The sequence below is a fragment of the Amaranthus tricolor genome, chromosome 17, assembly GCF_026212465.1.
Source record: "Amaranthus tricolor cultivar Red isolate AtriRed21 chromosome 17, ASM2621246v1, whole genome shotgun sequence".
Taxonomy (NCBI): Eukaryota; Viridiplantae; Streptophyta; class Magnoliopsida; order Caryophyllales; family Amaranthaceae; genus Amaranthus; species Amaranthus tricolor.
In genome coordinates, this window is record NC_080063.1 from 19,696,529 (window position 1) to 19,718,580 (window position 22,052).

At 31.0% G+C, this 22,052-nt stretch overlaps 2 protein-coding genes across 5 annotated transcripts; one reads left to right on the plus strand and one right to left on the minus strand.

Annotated features, from left to right (window-relative positions):
- Nucleotides 1-4,959: 4,959 nt before the first annotated feature.
- LOC130803900 (rhamnogalacturonan I rhamnosyltransferase 1-like) lies at nucleotides 4,960-10,136 on the plus strand. Its single transcript, XM_057668129.1, has 8 exons — nucleotides 4,960-5,908; nucleotides 6,708-6,775; nucleotides 7,191-7,279; nucleotides 7,482-7,647; nucleotides 8,087-8,376; nucleotides 8,470-8,674; nucleotides 8,766-8,923; nucleotides 9,371-10,136. The coding sequence occupies exons 1-8, from the start codon at nucleotides 5,515-5,517 to the stop codon at nucleotides 9,612-9,614; spliced, it is 1,614 nt and encodes a 537-aa protein (XP_057524112.1). The 5' UTR covers nucleotides 4,960-5,514; the 3' UTR covers nucleotides 9,615-10,136.
- Nucleotides 10,137-13,595: 3,459 nt separating this feature from the next.
- LOC130803917 (transcription factor BIM2-like) lies at nucleotides 13,596-19,620 on the minus strand. Of its 4 annotated transcripts, none has more exons than XM_057668150.1 (7): nucleotides 19,428-19,620; nucleotides 19,237-19,324; nucleotides 17,766-17,835; nucleotides 17,524-17,622; nucleotides 15,664-16,016; nucleotides 14,665-14,794; nucleotides 13,596-14,023 (listed from the first exon to the last, which is right to left on the minus strand). In XM_057668150.1, the coding sequence occupies exons 1-7, from the start codon at nucleotides 19,525-19,527 to the stop codon at nucleotides 13,916-13,918; spliced, it is 948 nt and encodes a 315-aa protein (XP_057524133.1). In that variant the 5' UTR covers nucleotides 19,528-19,620; the 3' UTR covers nucleotides 13,596-13,915. The 4 variants fall into 4 exon arrangements, with proteins under 4 accessions (XP_057524133.1, XP_057524131.1, XP_057524130.1 ...); XM_057668148.1 differs by having other exon boundaries at nucleotides 14,653-14,794; XM_057668147.1 differs by having other exon boundaries at nucleotides 17,718-17,835.
- Between the last annotated feature and the right edge of the window lie 2,432 nt (nucleotides 19,621-22,052).

Sequence of the window (22,052 nt, forward strand, 5' to 3'; positions counted from 1 at the left end):
GTTAATCATGGAGGATGATGAGTGATGACAAGATAGCATTATGATGACCCATGGCATTGCAAAAAAAAATAATAATAATTAAAAAATTCAATTATTATATTACTAATAGTTGAATTAATATACTAATGAATAATAACCAATATAGGAGTAAATTAATATGGTAGATTATTTATAAAATTTACGATAAAAATAGCTAATAATAGAAAAATTTAGACACGTATAAGGAACAATGAAAATATAAAAGAAAATTTAGAAGTAATGGACAAAAAAACACTAAGTATACACAAGATTTAAAGTAAATTTATTAACTTTAATTGAAATTTATTGAAAAGAAATAAAATAAATAAAGGATGCTAAAAACTTGAAGTGGGAATGATTAGAGTCTTAGGCTCTTAGCCGTTTTATTGTCATTTTGTAGGAACAACGACTTCTTGATATCCTCCCATGAAGTTAGTACACCAATTAGGGATACGTCGTTATCCAATTACTAAACATGTGCATGCAGTATGCTCAATTGCTCATGCACCATGCTACACTGCCTTTTAAATATTACTCACTCCTATTCACCATAAGTGTTTTATTTGCTTTATACACTCTATTCAATATGCTTATTTAATCTACTATCTCTAATTATGCATAATTAAAAATTATAGAAAGTTAATATAAATAATCCTTACATTGAGACGAATCAAACAAGATACCACTTAACTATATTTTAACTTATAAATTAATAATAAAATACAAATTAAGAATAAGAGATGAACAGTGCCCAAAAATACAAATTTTATATAAAATGGTTAACTCAATGGTAAAATTAGTGGTAAAATAATAAAAACGTTATTAAATATTTCCCAGTTTATTAGCTGGTTAAATAGGTTAACTTAATCAACCCATAATAATAAATTGTCAAACGGGGCATCTACCATTGCTAGTATGCGGACCAATTATAGATCTCCTTCTTCAATGAAACTCCACAACAATCAGACATTTGTACTGATTCTTATAACTACGGGGGACCTATGACGGTACAACCCCTTTTTTTTTTTTTTTTTTTTTTAATAAATGCAACTTATGCATTTAGTACATGACCCCATTGTATTCTCTTATAGATGATACAAATAATTCATCTGTTCTCAATTCTCATATAATCTTCAAATTCAAGCTTATGTCATTAATTTAGCTCAAAGATAAAGATTATGTTATTAATAGGGACAAGTTGTTGCTACAAAATATCTCAAGTGTGCAAAAAGAACAACTTTGACTAAAAATTGATATGGTTGACTTGACTTCTGGCAAGATATAAAGGAATATAATCAACCACAAACTTAAATTGATATGGTTGAGACCATTCCATACGCTGTCACACAATCACACGAAATTGTGCTAGAGTGAAATGTCATTAATATGCTAAGTATATTCTACTTGAGGTAAGCAATGCATGAATGAGATAAGAACCTGTCACCTGAGTTTTTGATACTTCGTCTATGAACCAACTCAATTAAAAAATTAAGATATAATTGAGATTCAAAATATGATAAAGAATTTTAGGTTGACATAATAGTTGAAAGTTTTCCTTTTCATCCTTAACAATGATTTAATTTTCAACACCTACATTGAAGATTAATTCCCCCTCTCATTGCGTATAGGCTAGCTATACAAAATTCTCCAACCTTATACCTGATAAGTCAAATTCAATTTAAATACTACACACCTCGTCCTAATAAGTAATGAATTTATAAATTTGAGTCTCATTTCATATGAATTTGTTTCTTAAACACACATACATTCATGATCCTTACAAATTCCTAAAATGCTACTAAAAGTACATAATTTTATTATTATCATCTACTAATTAATTACAACTTTAGGTTTAACCTTTGGTTGATAGTGCATAACATCATCGATCGGTGTAAAAATTACAATTTATGTCTTATACTCTTTGAAATATTTAAAATGAATCTATTAATACGTAACCAAAACTTAAATTATTAGTGTAAATAAAAATACTAGAATAAATAAGTGAAAACGAATATGAGAAATTTGTTTATTGATTCCATTTAAACTTTAATCATTGTTAAATTAGATTAGACTTATTGTGAATGTCAGTATATTAACGGGAAAACACAAGGTGCACACACTTCAGAAGCAAAGGAGTATATACCATCCAAAAATCATATAACAATGGGAAGAAAGACTCTAATAATTTATAAAGTATATATATCATTTTTAATTTGTCAATATAGGATAACCCATCCCAACAATTATCTAAATATTATATATGCACTTTGCTAAGATTAAAACTTGAAATACTAGTTAGGGTAAGTGGGTAGCCCTAACTTTCTTAAAAAAGTACAAATATAACTCTAAATTTTGACCTCTCATAAAAGACCTTAAATGTAAAGGATATGAACAAATTTAACTTTTTGTATATATAAAAAAATACAACGGTGTGTATAATACTTCTATTTAAAACATCTTGCTAGTATTTTCTCAAAATTAAATAATTAAACGCTAGAAAAATTATATGACTATATTTTTCTTGATGAAGTCTAACTATTAAAAAAGCATAAGATAGTAATGACAAACAAAATAGAGGTGCTCAATATAACTATAAAACTTTAAGATCGACAATTCAAATCTCATTCCTTCCATTGATATATTCACCATTCTTTTTTGCTTTTTTTTTCTTCTTGTTTATTTTTTTACAATTTTTTCATACAGTTTTTAAAATAAATTTTAAGTCTTAATATCTCTAAATATACATTATAAAATATATTAAAAAATATACATTAAGACGAATTTAACGAAATCTCACAAAAATATATATTTTATGATTTATATATGTCTTAAAAACTTTAATCAAATTTCTCACTTTAAAATAAAATATTCTAAATGGAAAGAATATTAACAAACCGTGAAGAGTAGGAAAGTTGACTGTTTTCTTTCAACTAAAATAACTTTTGACGTGGGTTGTGAATGAATAGCATGATCAATGCTCCCAAGGAGGGTCCACAAGCAGTAATTACGTCAGTGACTAACCCTTGATTTCATTCATATTATTATTAACCTCATATATACTTTTATGTTTTAGCTTCCCAAAAAATTTTAATTAATCATCAAAGTTGCTATGAGAATATAAATATCAAAGAAGATTAGGATTGTAAATGATTCGATTTGAAGATTGAGTTTTTTTATTGTTCGAGATAAGTTAAATTTTTGATTGTAGTTAAACTGATCAAGTTTGTTTACTGTGATATATGTAAATATTATATGATAAGTTATAAAAGTTAGTTTGCAATATATTTAGCTCTTAGAGCTATACTAACATAATTAATAGATTTTTTAAATAATATTGAGTTAAAACTAATAGTAAAAATAAATTAAACGTTATTCAATGCAATTAATACTTAATACAATGTTGAGTATTTTTACGTTTATTATTTTATATAATATCCTTAAATTAGTAATTAGGATTATGAATAGCATGACTTCATGACTAGCAAAAGTCTTCAATTAACCAAAGACTTACCAAATGAGTATGATTTATTAATGAGAGATCAAAACACAAGAAATTACACAAATTTGTATTACCCAACATTAAGAGGCAATTGACCGGATAAAAGTCTTCAATTTACCCAAGACTTTCCCCTTATATATATGATTAATAACTAAAATCAAAAGTAACCTTTTTGGAATATTCAACCAAATGAACAAAAAATTATTGCCCATATCGTATACTTCTCGGCCTAGTGTGAAATCCCATATGACCTATGATCCACATCAATATTTACACCCACTTGTGTGTTTTTTTTTTTTTTTTAAATTCAGTATAGGGAGATAAAATCGGTGAATTTTTAAAAATTTGAAGAAAGGGTAACTTTAAATGTTACGTGTATTATAATTTTAAATGAATTATAATTATACACAACCTAATATATATATATATATATATATATATATATATATATATTCAAATATAAACATTAAGGTAACATTATTTGCTGCCCCTTGTTAATGTGATTTCGTCAATGGTGTAGAGTGTAGATGTTGATAATCAAACTCACTTTTACAAATTTTCTACTTATGAGTTAATTTTTATAGTCTTAATAAAGTTCATACATATGTATTCATGGGATACATATGAACATAATTATATTAATTATTATTATTACTATACGGTGTTGTTTTTAATGTTTTATAGGCCTTAGGCAAATTGAAAGGCAAATTGAAAGAAATAAGGTTCTTCATAAAGGGTTAATTTTGAACTTTAATAGGTGTTTGAAAAAATAACCTATACATTATAATTATCATTATAAATGTAAACATGTTATATACTTCTTAATAGATAAAAAAAAACTAATTACAAATTGCAAATTTTTATCTACTATTTTCTTTCATTAATCAAAATTTTAAAAAACAAGATACATTCTAACTCTAGACCCTAAATAAATGCTTATATAAGGTATAGAAGTCTAGAACGATCCGGTTATTATATTATACTTCATGAATTTTTAGTATTCAGTTGAAACTTTATTAGCATCAATGATATTTCGATTTCTAGCTCCTTAAACATAGTCCCTAACTTGCTACAAATACAGAATACTCCTACTATTTTTCATAGATTTATTTTTTTGGAAATTATTTTTCATGTTAAATTACATTTTCTCAGGGGTATTTCTAACTAGTCAAAAATTAAATTCCTATGATAATGAAAAGTACTAAAACTTTTTTATATATTTTTATCGGCTACTCTTGTGTCTTTGAAAGAGACGACCTTAAAACAAGAAGCTCACATTCTTATATTTTCTTAATTTTGTATTAATTGGGCTATTTAGCAAGTCTTGTATGAGACTGTCTCACCGTGAGACGGACCGATACAAACAGCCCATTAGTAAAAAACACAAAAAAAACCATAAACAACTGAATTTAAACATGTATATAAAATGATTCTTTAGTTTTAAACAGTTTGAGCTCACCCAATTAAAGTCAGTCTCACGGTAAGACCACTTCAGTCAAGAATTAGGGTAAACCTATACACACCGACGGAATTATGGGCTTTTGTGTGTGCATCTACTTCTTATCTCAAATACCAATATAAGTACATCTGTTTTTTCTCATTTTTTAATATGTTCTCTAAACAAAATCATTCTCTCTCTAAAAATTACTCCAAATTTTCTCTCTCTACACTTTTCTGTTTTCCGGTAGAATTTCCTGGGATCCAAACATTTTCATAACTACATTGTTTTTGTTTTGTAGTATTAGAATTTATCCTCGAAGTTTTACCAACCTAATTGGTAGAATTTCAAAGAATTATTCAAGGGTTTACTCCAAATTTTAGCCTACATTACTGGGTTTTTGCTTAAATTTCAACAAATTTACAACAAAGTTCGATTTTTTTGGGTTTTTTTTTTTATTGATTTCAGTTCCATTTTCCAGAATATTTTTCATACAAAGTTTCAATCTTAATGAGAGGGAAAGATTGAAACTTTTTTTGATTTTGGCTCAAAATAATTAATGGGTATTGCAGAAAAGAAGCAGAGAATACAAGATTTCAACTGCATAATGTGTAAAGTTGAAGAATCTGAGTTAATAAGGGAAAGAAAAGTTGTTAATGGCGGAACAAATGCATGGAAAATGGATATAAAATTAGAGAAATTATTGAATGATTCAGCATCAAAATTGGAAAAATTAAGAAGTATTCGAACCAGAAAAGCCAAGAAAAAGATGATTCAAATTTTTACTTTTATTTTATTTTGGTTTTTTGTGATTCATTGGACTACAAATGGTGAATATTGGAGACCAACTGTGATTACACATTGGCATTATCCTTTGAAAAATTATGCAATTGATTTGCATATGAATGTTGAGAAGTCTTTTATTCTTCCCAAGATTGCTCGCCCACCAAAGAGTAAGTTTCTTTGTCAATGAAATTTTCAGTTTCTTTTTTTTTTTTTTTTTTCTATTTTTGGGGTAAATTATTTTTGTTAAGGTTATTTTGTGTGGAGGTAAAGGGTATTTTTGAATTTGAGATTTTTTCATCAAAAATGATTTTTTTGGAGGTAAAGGGTATTTTTAAATTTGAGATTTTTCCATCAAGATATGATTTTTTTGTCACTTATGAATTTTTTATTTTTCCCCTCTTTTGATTGTTGGAATTGAGTTTTTTTTCATCAATATGTGATTTTTTTTTGTCAATTATGAGTTTTAATTTCCTTTTTTATGGGGTGGAGGGTATTTTACTATTTTTTTTTTATTAAATTTGATTTATTAAATTTGAGTTTTTTGGTTCAAAATAATGATTTTTTTTTCCTTTTTTGGGGAAAAGGATAATTTTTTTTAATTAAATATGATAATTGAATTATTATATGTTTTGTCGGTGAGTTGAATTTTTGGTGGATGTTTGGGTAATTTTGTCCAATGTTGTTGCTTGTTTTTTTTATGGTTAATTTTAATTTTGTGGTGTAATATTATGGAAGTTTGAATGTATTCAATTGAATATGTATATGGTTTCTAATCTATTATTGAACATATAAAAGTATTTATTTACAATTATAGCTTTAGTGTGATGTAAGTGGATTAAACTGTGTGTATTTTGATACCTTTGTTTGTTTGGTCATGTGATTGTTATCATTGTTTGGTATTGGCAGTTGGTAATTTAGGGAACACTTTTGGACTGACTAATTTGTCATTTAATTATATATTTTCAGGGGTTTATACAAACAATGGTTACCTTATGGTATCCTGTAATGGTGGTCTTAATCAAATGAGAGCAGCAGTAAGTTCACTATTATCATTAATTAATTCTGAGTTAATTTATATATTTATTCCCAAGTCATATTTGACTTCATCGATTTCAATAAATAAGAAATAGTTTCGATATGATCATAAAACCACATGTGTTTCTGAATTTGGTTTGTTGTCACTAATCAAACTCGTATGCTAATACCCCTGTTTGATCGGTTTTAATCGGTAAAAATAATTTCGATATGATCCCAAAATTGGGTTTTATTCCGAATTTGGTTTGGTGTCACTAATCAAACTTGTGTGCTAATACCCCTGTTTAATTGGTTTTAATTGGTAAAAATAGTTTTGATATGATTCCAAGAATGGGTTTGATTTGGAATTTGGTTTGTTGTCATTAACCAAACCTCATAGTTACTCCTACTAAGTGTGTGATTTACTGTTTGCAGATATGTGATATGGTTACAATTGCTAGATATTTGAATGTCACTCTTATTGTTCCCGAGTTGGATAAAAAATCATTTTGGAAGGATCCTAGGTATAATTTTCAAACTAGTTTTGCATCGACAAGATGGTTACTACTCTGTCTCTTTGAACTTGCAACATTACGCATTTCAAAGTGAGTTTTTTGTGTGTAATGTAGCATACTCAATCAGCCCGAGGGAGTACCATGTATAGAATTTAATCATGTTTAGAACTTCTAATAAATGGGTCCTTTTTGGTTTTTGGTCTATTTTCAGTGATTTCCAAGACATTTTTGATGTTGATCATTTCATAAATTCATTGAGAGATGAAGTTCGGATTTTGAAAGAGTTACCTCCTAAATGGAAGCAAAGATTTGATGAAAACAAAGGAATTTCTCTGGCTCCAGTTAGTTGGTCTGACCTTTCTTATTATCAAAACCAGGTGAGCTTAGTTCTCAGGGTGAGATCATCACTTTTGGATGACCCATGTATATTTAGTTTGTTAAACTGATCACATATAATTTAAAAATAATCAATTAGAGAAACGGCTAATCACATGGACTCGCCTCATGATCGTATGGTCTCATTCAAAACGAGCTGATACATTATTCAAACTTGTTTGTTGAAGACTTGAAGTCATAATTGTGTGCAATTATCAGTTCATACCATGTATAATTGAATAATGTATAAAAGAATACTCGCTAACAGAAAACAACCACTTTGTTGTCTCTAATAAGGGTAAGGTTGCGTAAATCTGAACCCCAAAAGGCACGGCATGACCTCCATATTCTTACGGTGTTTTACTATTGTTTATATACTCGGTATGAATTGAAAACTGTTATAAGATTGTGTAACGACTGAATTGTTTCGTGCCAAAACAGATTCTTCCGCTGTTTCTGAAACACAAGGTTGTACATTTGAACAAAACTGATGCTCGGCTTGCAAATAATGGGTTCCCAGTCGATATACAAAAACTACGGTGTAAGGTGAACTATCAAGCATTGAAATTCACCCCGGAAATTGAAGAATTAGGGCAAAGGGTGGTGAATATCCTGAAGCAAAAGGGTTCGTTTTTGGCGCTCCATCTTCGATACGAAAAGGACATGTTAGCCTTCTCTGGCTGTACTCATGGGTGTACTGCTGATGAGGCGAATAATCTGACTGAAATGAGGTAAAGATTGCGTATTTTGTGTTAAATTCTCGTTGAATATCGATCAATACCCAATTAATCCGGGCTTGTATGTTGCTTGTTTATACGTTACAGGTATGCCTACACTTGGTGGAAGGATAAAGTCATAGACTCGGATGCTAAACGACGAGAAGGTCTTTGCCCATTGACACCCGAAGAAACTGCCTTAACCTTGAAAGCACTAGGAATTGATCGAAATACTCAAATTTATATTGCTTCCGGGGAAATATATGGGGGAAAGCGGAGAATGGCTAGCTTAGCTGATGCATTCCCGAATTTGGTTCGTGCTAATTTGAGCCTTGGTTTTTTTAGTACTTGCTTTGTTTTGATTGATTTGGGAGGGTAACTTATTGACTTTTTCGTCGCAACAGGTGAGGAAGGAAACTTTACTTGAACCTTCAGACTTATGGTTTTTCCAGAATCGCTCGTCTCAGATGGCTGCGTTAGACTATCTGGTCTCGTTGGAGAGCGATATATTTGTTCCTACTTATGACGGAAATATGGCGAGAGTTGTCGAGGGCCATCGCAGGTAGCATACTCATTCCTAACCCATTGTTTTCTTGTGGATGTATTTGAGAAAATTTGACTTGTTGGCACAATTGGTCATGGTCATGATGATAATCATCTCAGTATCTACGCAAAAGTCAGGGTCCAGGGAGAAATAGTGGATAGACCATACCTGTATCCCTCGAGGAATGTGCGCAATCAATAGAACCCTCAAGTTCGATTCTTTCATAAACAATGCCATGATCTCTAGGAAGTACCTGTGTTATATCCCTAAGGCTAAAGGCCTATTCTCCCGAACTACTTATAAGTTTGATTCAATACAGTTTACACGCTACTTTAACTCATATTTCACTATTCATTTAAGCAGTCTAGTTGAGTCGTTTTTAGTCTTAGAGAACGTACCCTTTAACTTTTTTTGTGTGATTAGGGCATTTGAATCTCTTTCTTACATGCAAACATATTTCAACAGATACATGAATTTCAAGAAGACGATTACATTGGATAAAAAGCTTTTGGTTGAATTAATCGATGCATACAACTCCAAATCGTTGAGTTGGGATGAGTTCTCATCGGCTGTTAAGGCAGCTCATGCTGATCGTATGGGAACACCCCGTACACGAGCTGTGATTCCCAATAAACCCAAAGAAGAAGACTATTTCTATTCCAATCCGTACGAGTGCTTGGAACAACAACCAGATGAAGCATTACAATAACAAATGGCCTCGACTCTTTTTTCGATTCTCTCTTCATGCCGATGGATGTTCCTGATGCACAACTTGTGCACAGTTTGCATCGTGCACACACGCACATACACATATACACAAAATTCAGCAAAAGGCTGGTTTTCGAGCTATAGGGTGAACCATTATGATTTTTTAGGCCTTTTCTTTTGCACATTTTGAACATATTTTACCCCATTATAGTTAATTAATAAGTTTTTAATACATGTATAGAAAAAAAATATCTTGTCATTTTTCATTGGTAGAAGTATGACTTGCATATACACGTGAGCATTTTGATATTTTTTTTACGTGTTTTTCGAGCTCCGATTTAATTATGTTCTTGTTACCCATTGTATGGATTTTGGAGCATTTCTTTTTAAGTTTTTGCATTTTCTCTAGAATGAAAAGCTCCTAAATCCGAAATTAATAAAATTCAGAACTCTAAAGTCTGAAGTTGCTATCAACTTAAACGTCATGTTCAAGTTATGGTTACCACATCATTTTTATTGGTATAATTTAGTCCACTTTTATACTTCGTGTTGAAAAGGGCATAACTAAATTAAATGTAAATATAAACACTTTAATTTGCCACAAATTATTTTTTTTTTGTTTTCCTAATATTTTGGTTTTGATTAGGAGGCTATGAGACAACAAAAATTTAAACGTGAGAATGATCAAATAAGAGATAAAGTATATGGATGAAAAACCCATTTAAGGAACATATATAATTCTTTTGTTCCCTCCAACTTGCCCTATTTAAGCAAAACATACTATAAATAATAATTTAAGACGATAAGCTCTAAGGGACTGATTAGTATGTTGCAAACTCACAAGTTACGTTTTATAAATTAGATACAATAGTTTATTCAAAGGAACGAATGAGCACGAGATTCTTGCATAATTAAAAAGCATGACTTAGGGATGACATGCAGATAAATTTTATAGGTTTTGCATCGTATTTGCTTAAATTGTAATAAATTTAAGTATTTCTCATATTCTAATCAAATGTCATATTCTCTCTTTTTGCATATGCATATTAAATGACTTATTTTCTTATTTAGTAACTTTTTCCTTTGCTTATGTCCTCATGAAATCTACTATTTACACATTTACCATTAAATTATAAGTTTTTTTCTTTCTCTCCCTGTGGTTCCATGTTTTTCTTTTTATTTTTAAAAAAATTGGTGGCAAAACAAAAAGGACATTTAATTGGAATAAGAGATAGTATAATTTTAATAATTAATAGATTAATATGAGTAGTGCAATATGGTTGGGTGTGGTTTTGAGATAGAAATAAACATAGTTTGATTTGGATTGAAAAAATAAACGCCAAAATAAATAGGGTCTGATTTGGTTTTATCAAAATTCTAATGGTAGATGCAAGATCTTCTTCTCTCCTTCATCGACATTTTATCAGCAATTTGTATTCAGTAAAATGTGAAAAAAATTTAAGCATATTCTTTTTGCACTTTTCCATTTTATGTGTTAACCAATCATTTTAATTGATCTTTTTAATGTCAAACTTTTACTCCATATATGATATAGTAAAGCTATCTTAAAGAGATAACTCCCTCAAGTGCCTTTTAAAATAATTTTTTAAAAAAAATATATAAAAGAATTTTAATTATATTTTCTATTTTGTGGACTATGCCAAAACGTAAAAAAGGTAAACGTAAATATTATAAATAGTTGACTAGTATGAGATAATCAACAAATATCTTCTATTTTGTGGATATTAATATTAAATTATTGATATGTCTTTGTGCATAGTGGGAATCTTAAAGTTGAAAATTATAGGATCAAAGATATTATTAAAAAAAAATCAAAATTTAAACTCTCAACCTTTAAATAGGAAACTATGATCTTAAAAAGCTATATTACATATTTTTTAAAGTACAACTTTAGGAGTATTTTTGTTTTATAACATGATTTAAATTTTTTCAAGGGGTCAAGCTCCGTTTGGCCCGACATAAGATCGGTTATGTATAGTTAATATGCTGCTAATTAGATATTTAAATATTTAATAATCGTTATAGTTAATACTTATCGTCTTTATCTCGTTTTTATCTGTTTAAAGTTACTATATTGTACTTAAAAAGTTGTCACTTTTATTTACGTGATATAGAAAATTCAAAGAGAAGAAAAATTATATTAAATAGCAAATATCAACAACTACGTAAATATTAGCTTGCACCAAACACAGCATGAGTATTCCTCCTAAAAAGTGAGATTATAAGCAACAAATTAACACAAATAAAATCGTCGGTGAAATTTCTAGTAAATCTAAGAATGGTGGTTTAAAAGAGAAAAGGTAGGAAATACAAATACTAGTATTAGTGTGGTAGCAGACAATTTCAAAGTTCATAAAAATTATTATGAATAAACCACCAGCTACCTTTCCTGCTTTTGGTGTTTTTGTTAATCAAGTTTCCAGGCATTTGGCACTTGGCATCCCAACATAAGTTCTATTTATTATTATTTTTTTTATTTTTTTATTTTATATTAAGAATATTAAAAAATATATTTAAATGTAGAATAATCATAACCCATGCCTATCTTTTTCAAGGTTGTTAGGAGGGGTGATTATGACTTTGATAGAGATGTTAATCCCAATATATTCTCTTTATTTGAGCTTACCCCAATTAATTAACAACATCACTAATAATACTTATTGGTCTACTATTCAAAATCTTTGTTTTAGGATTTGCATAGCACTTTTTTTTTTAATAGCAAACTAGAGATAAGAGAATATATTAACAATAAATTATCTAAAACTTATATTCTTTTAAGAGGGTGTTTAATTGAAACAAAATGTTTCTTCAAAATGATGTGTTTGAAAGAATATACAGGCAAAAAATACGTCGAAAAAAGTTTTCTAGTTCTTTATAAATATTTTTCTTCGAGTGAAGATTAGAAGGAAACCGATTTTCCGTGCTCTCTAATCCCAACATCTCAATTTATCTATATTAGTTTTCTCATCAAACCAAATATAATAAAATTAATTAGCATTTACATTTTTTCATTACATTTCATTATCAAAATGTAAGCAAATATACTGAAAGAGATACATATTGTTATTATTATAGAACATTTGAAATTAGTTAAAACAAAAACAAGAAAATAAAAGTCTACATGCCAGTATGCACTACCATCAGCGCTGAAATGCACTAATCAACATTTATTATTAGTCTAATTAAGTGTGAATGATTAAACAAATGCAGAATCTCATGTAATCCAAGTCATATTGACTTGTTAATTAAACAGTTAAGACTTAAGACCCCCTGACAGAGATTGGAAGCATAAGTCAGAATCCATTAAGGGAGTAATTAAGAGGGTTAAAACTTTAGTTAATAAACTAATAATCCAGATTCCAAGAGAGGCTGAGTGATCCAAAAACCAAGGTAAAACTTTCAGATCCAAGAAAAAAAATCACATTTATCAATAAGCCACATAGCTAGAATTAATTAATTAGCTGTTAATTGTGAGTTTGTGACCAATAGATGATTAACAAATCATTCAATTTAAGATTTTATGTATCTTTCATCAACTAATTACTCAGTGTCTAGTGGGGTACGGGTATAATTTATTCGCTACTTCTCTTCTTGGACTCTGACTTTGTGCATGACAATGGGCTCATGACAAAGACCAAGACCAAGACCATCAACTAATCAAATATTCCTACTCCCTCCCCTTACATTTGTTACACTACATTTAAAAAAAAAAAACTCACTTCAATATTTCACTGTAACAGAAAAAAAAAAAGCAAATCTTTACCTCCATTGAGATTAGGGGTGTAAATTCTATGCTCAAAATGCACAACATACTCAAATAACTCAAAATTTGACTCAAGGATAAAAGCATTTGAAGTCGGGAACGTATAACACCATTACTCTGACATCAACATTAACATCAACATCAACGACGAAAAGAAGCTTTCAGTCGAATAGATTGGAAAAACATTAGGAACTAATATTACAGGAAGCGCTGGCAACTGCCAAGCTAAAACATGAAACAATGGAAATGAAAGATTTACAACTTACAAGCATATAGAAGTACCATTAATTAGCATCATTAACACAACCCACTACCACAAAAAACATGTACAACAGAATCTACAATCAGGTGGTCGAGATCGATGAGGTTAAATAGACACCAAAAAACTCTTGATCTACTAACTCAACCTGGTTCTTCTTTGCCCTTGGCCTAAAGAGGGCAAATGAACACAAGAAAGAAGAGCCGAAACCCCATAAATAATCACATGTCGTAAACGAAGCTAAATGACTAATAAGTAACTAGCTTTCTCCGGTTTTGAGTCGCTTGGCAGCCTGAATAGACTCCTTAGCACTAACCTCAACAGCGTGAGATATGGGCTGATTATTTGGAGTCTGATTGTCAACATCCTGAAAAAACAATAGACATCTTAATCAAACGCATCAGAAAACTATTCCTATTCAGAAAAGGCGATGAGAGAGAAGGTAGGGGCAAAGAGATAAAATAAAGCTAATATTAATCATGGATAAAACGTGCAGGCCGACACTAGCCAATTGAAGGCCGGAAAACAAAGTGAAAGGTTGGACTATGAATCTTGCTAGGACGTAAGCTTTGCAAAAAGAATGGGTATACAATTAGCAGATGACTAAAGGTGCACCACTCCCAGGAATGATCAATAGCGTAGTGCGGAGAAAAAACGACAGAAGATCAGGCAAAAAGGTTGCTAAGTCTATCAGATTAGTTCTGGTTCTTTCAGGTCAGACTCATATATAACTCTGATTATAGCTTATTCATCACGGACAGTGTGCAATACGAGTGATATCGGTTTTTCATCTGGTTAAGTTCAAAAACGCTCAATTCAATAAGGTCTACAACTACCTAATTTTAGATAAACAAGAAAGTGGGCTCACAACTGGAAAAAAAATCAGTTTGTAAAGTTTTAGAGAGTCAAGTAGGCATTGTAGATGTCATCTCAGCATAATATCAATGGAAATAAGTCAGCCTCAAATTTCAAACAATAATGATAAACAAAAAGAACCTGAGAGCATACGCCTACAGATGGTGCAATAGCATTCGAGCCACTATGTACTTGCTTGCCAACATCAAGTTGAACCGAGATATTGGCATGTGATACATCCACCCCAGAAGTCTGCAGTGACTGGGTAAGTCTCTTAAGTAGTCTGTACAACACCAAAAAATCAGGCATCAATTCGTAAATTCACTGTAAGCACCTTCATTGGAAAATGATTTCAAATTTCATTTTCTTCCTTTTTGGGTTGGAGTAGGAGTCTTGTCATGAACATCAAAGGACCACCACAATACAATAGAGTCCAAGAGATAGATCTTAATTCTTAATGCAGATGGCATTATCATAGAGAAGACATTATCACTTAAACAAGAATGAAGAGATAAAATCAAGGACTTACATTTATTTCCTAAAATATGAATCGGCAAAGTGAATGTATTCAATCAAAGAGTGACAGTTGACACGACTAGCAGTATAAAGACATGAACATTCGCAAAGTTAAAAAGCACCTTTCACTATCAGAACTTCATCCCAGACATAAAACATCAATGATCAATTCTAACCAAGGAAGAAGTTCCCATCATACTTGCTGCCAACTGCCAACAGATGACCCCCCCCCCCCCCCTCTCCCCCCTCTCCAAGTTGCAAACTTGCAATTACAATAGATACAGCGTGTTGGGCATTAAATAAAAAGAGTCGCACAAAGCTCACAAGAATAATAAAAAGAAGGCACACATTAGAGTAGGAAACAGAAAATGGGCATTCACTAATTGTTCACTCCAAAACAAGAGGAGCAATATCAACAAAAATGTACACAACCCACACACACACACACATACACCATAACCACAATCAGCTTTAATAAGATATCAAAGCAGTTATACGTTTGACTCAATATAGAAACTATATGTGGATATAAAGTTAATTTTATAATCCCCAATAATCAAGAGATAGGTAAACTAAAACCAGGAAATTTTATCAATTTAAGCAAAGCATATATACATTAAACTAAAAAGCACATACTCTTGAGAATAAACATCAGAGACACTACTTGAACCCCGTTTAAGTGGCCTGTCTTCAGTTCCTATAATAGCACCATCAACTGATCCATGAGGTTGAAAAGCAAGATTCTCGATTAGTTGAATTCCTCTTCCAGGAGGGTATGCACTTGACGGCAAAGAAATGCTCAAGGGTATAACAGGGTTCACTGGCCTGACAGCATGATCTGCTCGGTAAGGAAATTCCCCACTGAGCTCTGATTCCACTGAGCCTTGCATGCTTGGCATGGGTTGAACTGCAGTATTCTCATCCAAAAAGCCATTTTTCATGGCCTGTGAATGATTAACAAAGTTGTCCACTAGTCCATGATTAGCTCTCTGTCAAACAGTTGCAACAAGTGAAGACTTTTTTTAAAAAAAAACAGTTCAACGAAAATAAAAATAGCATCTAGATCAAAAAATGAAGACCTACTACTATCAAGGTTTTAATCATTCATGTAAAACAAGCCAAAAGGTAGATACGAGACCAAAAAAGGTAAAAAAACTCCATTGCCGACATGATTTTCTAGGAACCACGATTGCTTCTCATAAAGCTTTGTGAGAACTCACTTTCTTTTCTTCAGAGTCTTCATACATAGGTCAAATATATAAAACATTCACTAAAATTCTTTGATACCCCAATAACCAATAATTACCAAAAAAAAAAAAAAAACCAAAAAAGCTAAAAAAAATTAGCAGAAGTTTTCACCATATACCAAACTACCGAAGAGTTCATAAAGCATTAATCATAGGTTTTAGAGGCAATCAGTCCAAGACAAGTGCAACTAAGGGCCCTAATGTCAACTTAGCAGCATAAAGATATGTCTCTATTTCTTAAGTCTTCCATGGACGAGCACAAAACATTAGTTCTATACTTAAAAGGGCCCACCTCATTAATTTTTCCCATCCAATACCATCTTTTTTACTCCTAGAGGCTTGAGGAAAAACAATTTGCACTACCCAGAAAATTATTAACGGGCACAATGGACAAATTATGTAGTTTTAGTCTTTTAGTAAAAATCCACGAGCAAAATCTAAACACTAAAGGGAATCCTAGGGAAAAAAAGTATGCATGTTACATCCAAGGTAACCCTAGCATCAGGTGATTAGATGTTTGGTTTACATGTTGGTAATTGGTATCTATCAAAAAGCCTCTATTGCACCCAGAGAGATAGTGTGAGGATCTTTGGCGCATCAAAGAATTGAAATCTGACTTTCTATAGGGCCACAAATTTAGTATGGAAGAATTAAGAGACTGTCACTACTAGTATATTTCATCTAGTCTCAAGGATACTTTCCTTCTTATTCAAAACCATTACAGCCAAAATGCAAGAAAGGCAATAGAAAATTCGAGGACAAGTCTCCTAAGTTTGACCTATCTTCGAGGAAAATTGCAAATTTGTTACACCCACATACACAACAAAGAGAGATCCCCCTAGCCGCCCCCCCGTCCCGTGTGAAAAATAAGAGCCAAATTTCTCTACAAGAGTAAAAGCCACACATCACTTTCCACTCAATGACAAGCCAAAGAAACAAAATTTTGATAAGCTGTGAAAAGCAATTTGACCTTCAAAAAACCACCAAATTTTCAATCATACCAAAAAAGGGCATGTACATAAAGAAATCTAAAAGAAAGCGGCAAAATTCCACAATTTCCTTTCCTTAAAAGCCAACCAGACATCACACTATACTACGAATAAGCTTAATCACAAATAAATATACTGAAAACACACACTTTTCTTCAGTACAAAATCATAAAAGCAAAAAAAAACAAAGCACCATCAAAGATATCAAGCACAATCTAGATGCAATAACAAGAAAAGTGACAGGTTCAACAGCTTCGCACCCACGGTGTCAATTTAGTTGGCTCATGAGACCATACTTGCTGATAGGACCCTTCATACACTTGTACTTTCTCTTGTAGATATTGAATGTACTCAATAACCTTCAAAACGACAAACCATTTTCAAAACAAATGTAATATAAAGAAAATAGTACAATGTTATGATAGTAAGTAACAAAAGTGAAAGAAAAATGCACCTCTACGGTAGTAAGTAAGTAACAGAAGCAAGTGAAAGAAAAATGCACCTCTAGCAACAGCGAAGCCTTATCCCTCTTCTGATCATTCGGGGGTATTAGATCTCTCAATATCTGAAACCTGAGAAATTTAACCAAGTGTCAAATGTACAATTGCTGGACAGAATACTCCAACTTTGTCGACTCTCCTTTTATGTTGGGAGGGACGGGAAAAAGGTGGGGGGGGGGGGGGAGGTGTAGGGGTTGAGGACAGATATGGGGTTGAGGACAAATATGAACAAATAGTTTTTCAAAATCCTACTGTAGAAGTTGCATATTATTCAAAAGCATTAAAAATTTTGGAACCCATTGATGACGCATGTGGGTATTTTGTAAGAGGCAATAGACTTCCACAACCCAATTTGCAATCGACAAGATACCAAGTTTGCATAAGGCAACTCCTCCTACCATTCAATAAGACGCAATAGTAATAGCTCACATATCAAGAGGCAATGAAGCAGCACATATGTTATGTTGAAATGGAAAAGGTTAAGCTAAGTAAAGTAAATAGGTCCACTTAAGTGCATAGAGCAATAGAACCCCAATGGTAAGTTTTTCTGCAGTTTCAGGCAGATAAACATCCTTCAGCATTTGAAGTCTAAGCACAACCCCCGAGAGCTAGGTCAACGAACATATACTTTCTTATTTATCTTCTCTTCCATATGTTGTACGTAGCTAAATGTAAAACTTTTTCTTCAATGATATTTCTTACCACCGATAAACACCTCTAAGGGTGGAATTAGAATGAAGATTGACATACAATAAAAGTTTTCTTGGTGGAAGTAAATAGTGATACTTTATGATGGAAAATAATATTGGACATGACAGGTCAAAAAACCAATCACCCTCATCCCTCACTTCACGACCTTTTAGTTCATAATAAACTATTTGTTAATGAACAGTCAATACGTTACAATACATGGGAGATATTGTACCTCTAGTTCATAAGCTCTTTTCCCTCAAAAACTGCAACGTTCATCTCTAGTTCATTAGCTCTTTTGCTTCTAAAACTTCAACATTCAAATTACTCGCCATGCATAACATACAATAAAAAAGTTTCTTCCATTGAAGTATCAACACTTCACTGCAGAATAGAGCTTAGAAATATTATAGTCATTAAAATGTCATTTCCGATTTTAACTCAACGTCTAGATTACTTTCAGGGAATTATTTGCCAATTGATGAAATAATATAGTCGATTTGGTAGGAAAAGACGTCACTTACTGCCGCATGGCCGGTTCTTGGTATATACGGGTAGCCGACCGCCTAGCGCCCCTCATAAGTGATTTCTTTATAAATCTTTTTGATTTTTGAAGTAATGTTTTTAATTTGACTTAGAATCAATTCAACATTTCAAAATCAAATAACATAAATTCATCGCAAAACAGAAAAACCAATCAAAGAATCATAAAATTAAAAATATAATCGCAATAACATTCAAAATGAAACGTTAATTCCAAAATTGTAACCAAAACTACTATACCTTTCATTGATTTTACTTCTTCGACGCTGCTCAGTCTCAGAATGTTTGGACCTATAATTATTAGGTTTTTGCTCCGCACTTTTTCCTTCTGTTTCAACATCATTTCACCAATTCAACACAATTCAATCGAATTGAATCAAATACATCGCAATTCACATTTCCATAATTAAAGAGAAAAGAGAAGAAAAAACCTCGGTGAGAAGAAGTGTCAGTACCAGCAGCAACATCTTCGGCATCCTCATATTCCTCTTCGTGATTCTGGTGGTGAGGAGGTTTTATAGTTCTCACCATTATTAGAGAGATAAAGCTGAAAGGTTACAGTTATGGCGGGTGGGACGAAAATTTTGCCCTAAAATTAGAGAAGAGAATAGAAGTCACTTATGGTATGTTATTTTAAATTATCCTTTTGTTCTCCTTGATTACGTCATAAAAATAGTTCATACAAAAATTTGTTCACAATAATTCTACTTATTGTTCACAATAATCCCATTTATTGTTCATTTGGCGTGAATAATTCCTATTATTGATTTTATTTTTAAATAATCAAATGTAATTTGTCGACAACACCTTATTATATTTTAACCGGCTACTTTTGGTTTCTACTAGCTGTTACAGTCACTTCTTCATCCTTATGCTTCTTCGTTGGTCTACCACTACTACTTTTTGGTGTTAGGTACATACAGTAGCCAGATAAAACGTAATAAGGGATGTTATCGGCAAAAAATAGACAAAGATTGAATTATTTGGAAATAATACATTATTTACTGCAAATGCGCAATAGAAGGAATTATTCAAAATAATTTTTCCTTAATTATATTGATGGGTAGTAAGTAGTTTTAATTAGGGGTGAAAGTTTGGTTTTTGGTTTGGATTCGATACAAATCTAAATCATACTGAATAAAATTCGATTTTGATATTTTCTGTGCAAATCCAACTCATAATATTTATAATCCAAATTGAATCGAACCGAATTTTAAAATACCAATTCAAATTGAACCGAATAGACCGAATTGCACCGATTTGTATATTTTGCACCGAAAATCAAATTTGCATGTAAAGTTTCAAACTTATTTTTTCTAAAGCTCCTAAATAGATATTAATAATTTAAGGATTTTTAATTTGAACAAGTAAAAAACTTTTAACAAAAATCTGAAATAAGGGCAAAAATTCTAATGAATCAAATGGAAGATATAACATGTCTTTAACATTTCAGTTTTTTCAGTTCTTCGGTTTTATTGGACCCTAGACCGCGTCCGAACCGAACACCGAATTATAATTAAAGTTCAGTCCAAACCAAACCAAATTTAAAATATGTTCAAACCAAATTACTTATTCAATTTGGTTTGATTTGGTGTTCGATTTTTCACCAAATTACTTACACCCCTAGTAACAATAATTGAGGTCTAGCCCAAACTCGACCCCAAATTCTAACCCGAGCTTGAGATTATATTTGGTAGTTTTGTCTTATTTATGGTTAAAAAAATAATGTATAGTTTTTAAAATATTTTAAATTCTGATTTGCGTTTATCTAATTTAAAAATTTTTTAGATTACACAAGACCATAAATAGCAATTTTAAATCAATTTGGTCAAAGTGTATGTTTGTGTTATCGTTCTTTCGATTAGTAATTAAATTTCAACTCGTGTACGCTAAATATATTTGATTCAAAACTTCTTTATCGTATATTATTTTTTTTGAAATATTATCTTGTGAATACTTCAGCTTAACTTGCAATTACTACATATATATATCTTGGGTTAAATTTGACTTTGAGCAAGCTTAAGAATATATACACATAAAAGTGATAGAAAACTAAAGTATTATTCTTCTATATGATTTGGGTCTTGTCAAGCCTTAAAACCATATAATATAACGAATAGATCATAAGTAAGAGTTTATATTTAAAATGATTATTACATAGTTTTAAAAATGGTAATTTTAAAATTGATCTTTATTTTATTTTTTTAAAATATTTATCTCGTATTATTTTTATATGTCTTATAACCAATTTAATCTATTTCTAAGAAATAGAATAAAAATTTAGCAAAAGTCTTGCTTTTGTCCCTCTCAATGATTTGATTTTTGTATAAATAAGTATGGGATAAAAAGCACATTGATCAATTAAGCACTATGTATTTTAGATTCATATCACATGGCAAGAGTGTGGGCACATAGATAAAAAGTTGGAACACATATAATGGGTTGATTAAAGATTGGTATAAAGAAAAATCGCAAATCATTCATTATTTGTTGCATTTGTTTATAATCACCAAGTTTTGCTTTTCGGTAAAACAACCTCAAATAAAGAGCTTATATTCTTATAATATGTATAAGATCAGCTATTAATGCTTATATGAAACGTGTCTCTCGATGAAACCATTTGATATTACAATGTGTAAATTTAAATAGGCGTGTAATTTTAATCAGGTGATTACAATACTACATTGCAACCTTAAATTAAATTCACAAGTGCATCTTATAATATGTTCATCCTTATATGGTATAAGATTTTGCTTTGTATAATATCATTCTATGAAATCAAAACATATGTGAGCATTACAACCTATTTTCAAGTCCTCACCATCTTGTACAAAAATAGAAAGACTCTCCACTCTTATTCCTGAATTATTAATTTTAGAGATCAAATCGAATTTTATGTACAGAGGAGAAGTGATTTGAAGCAGCTACCAACTGATCTCGACCCGCTTCATTGGTAGTCTGAATAGTTGTGGTTGTTTGCCCGACTTCTTTTAAGGAAGATGCACCAAAACATCCAACTAAAGAATTGATCAAAAACACCAAATACCAACTACTAC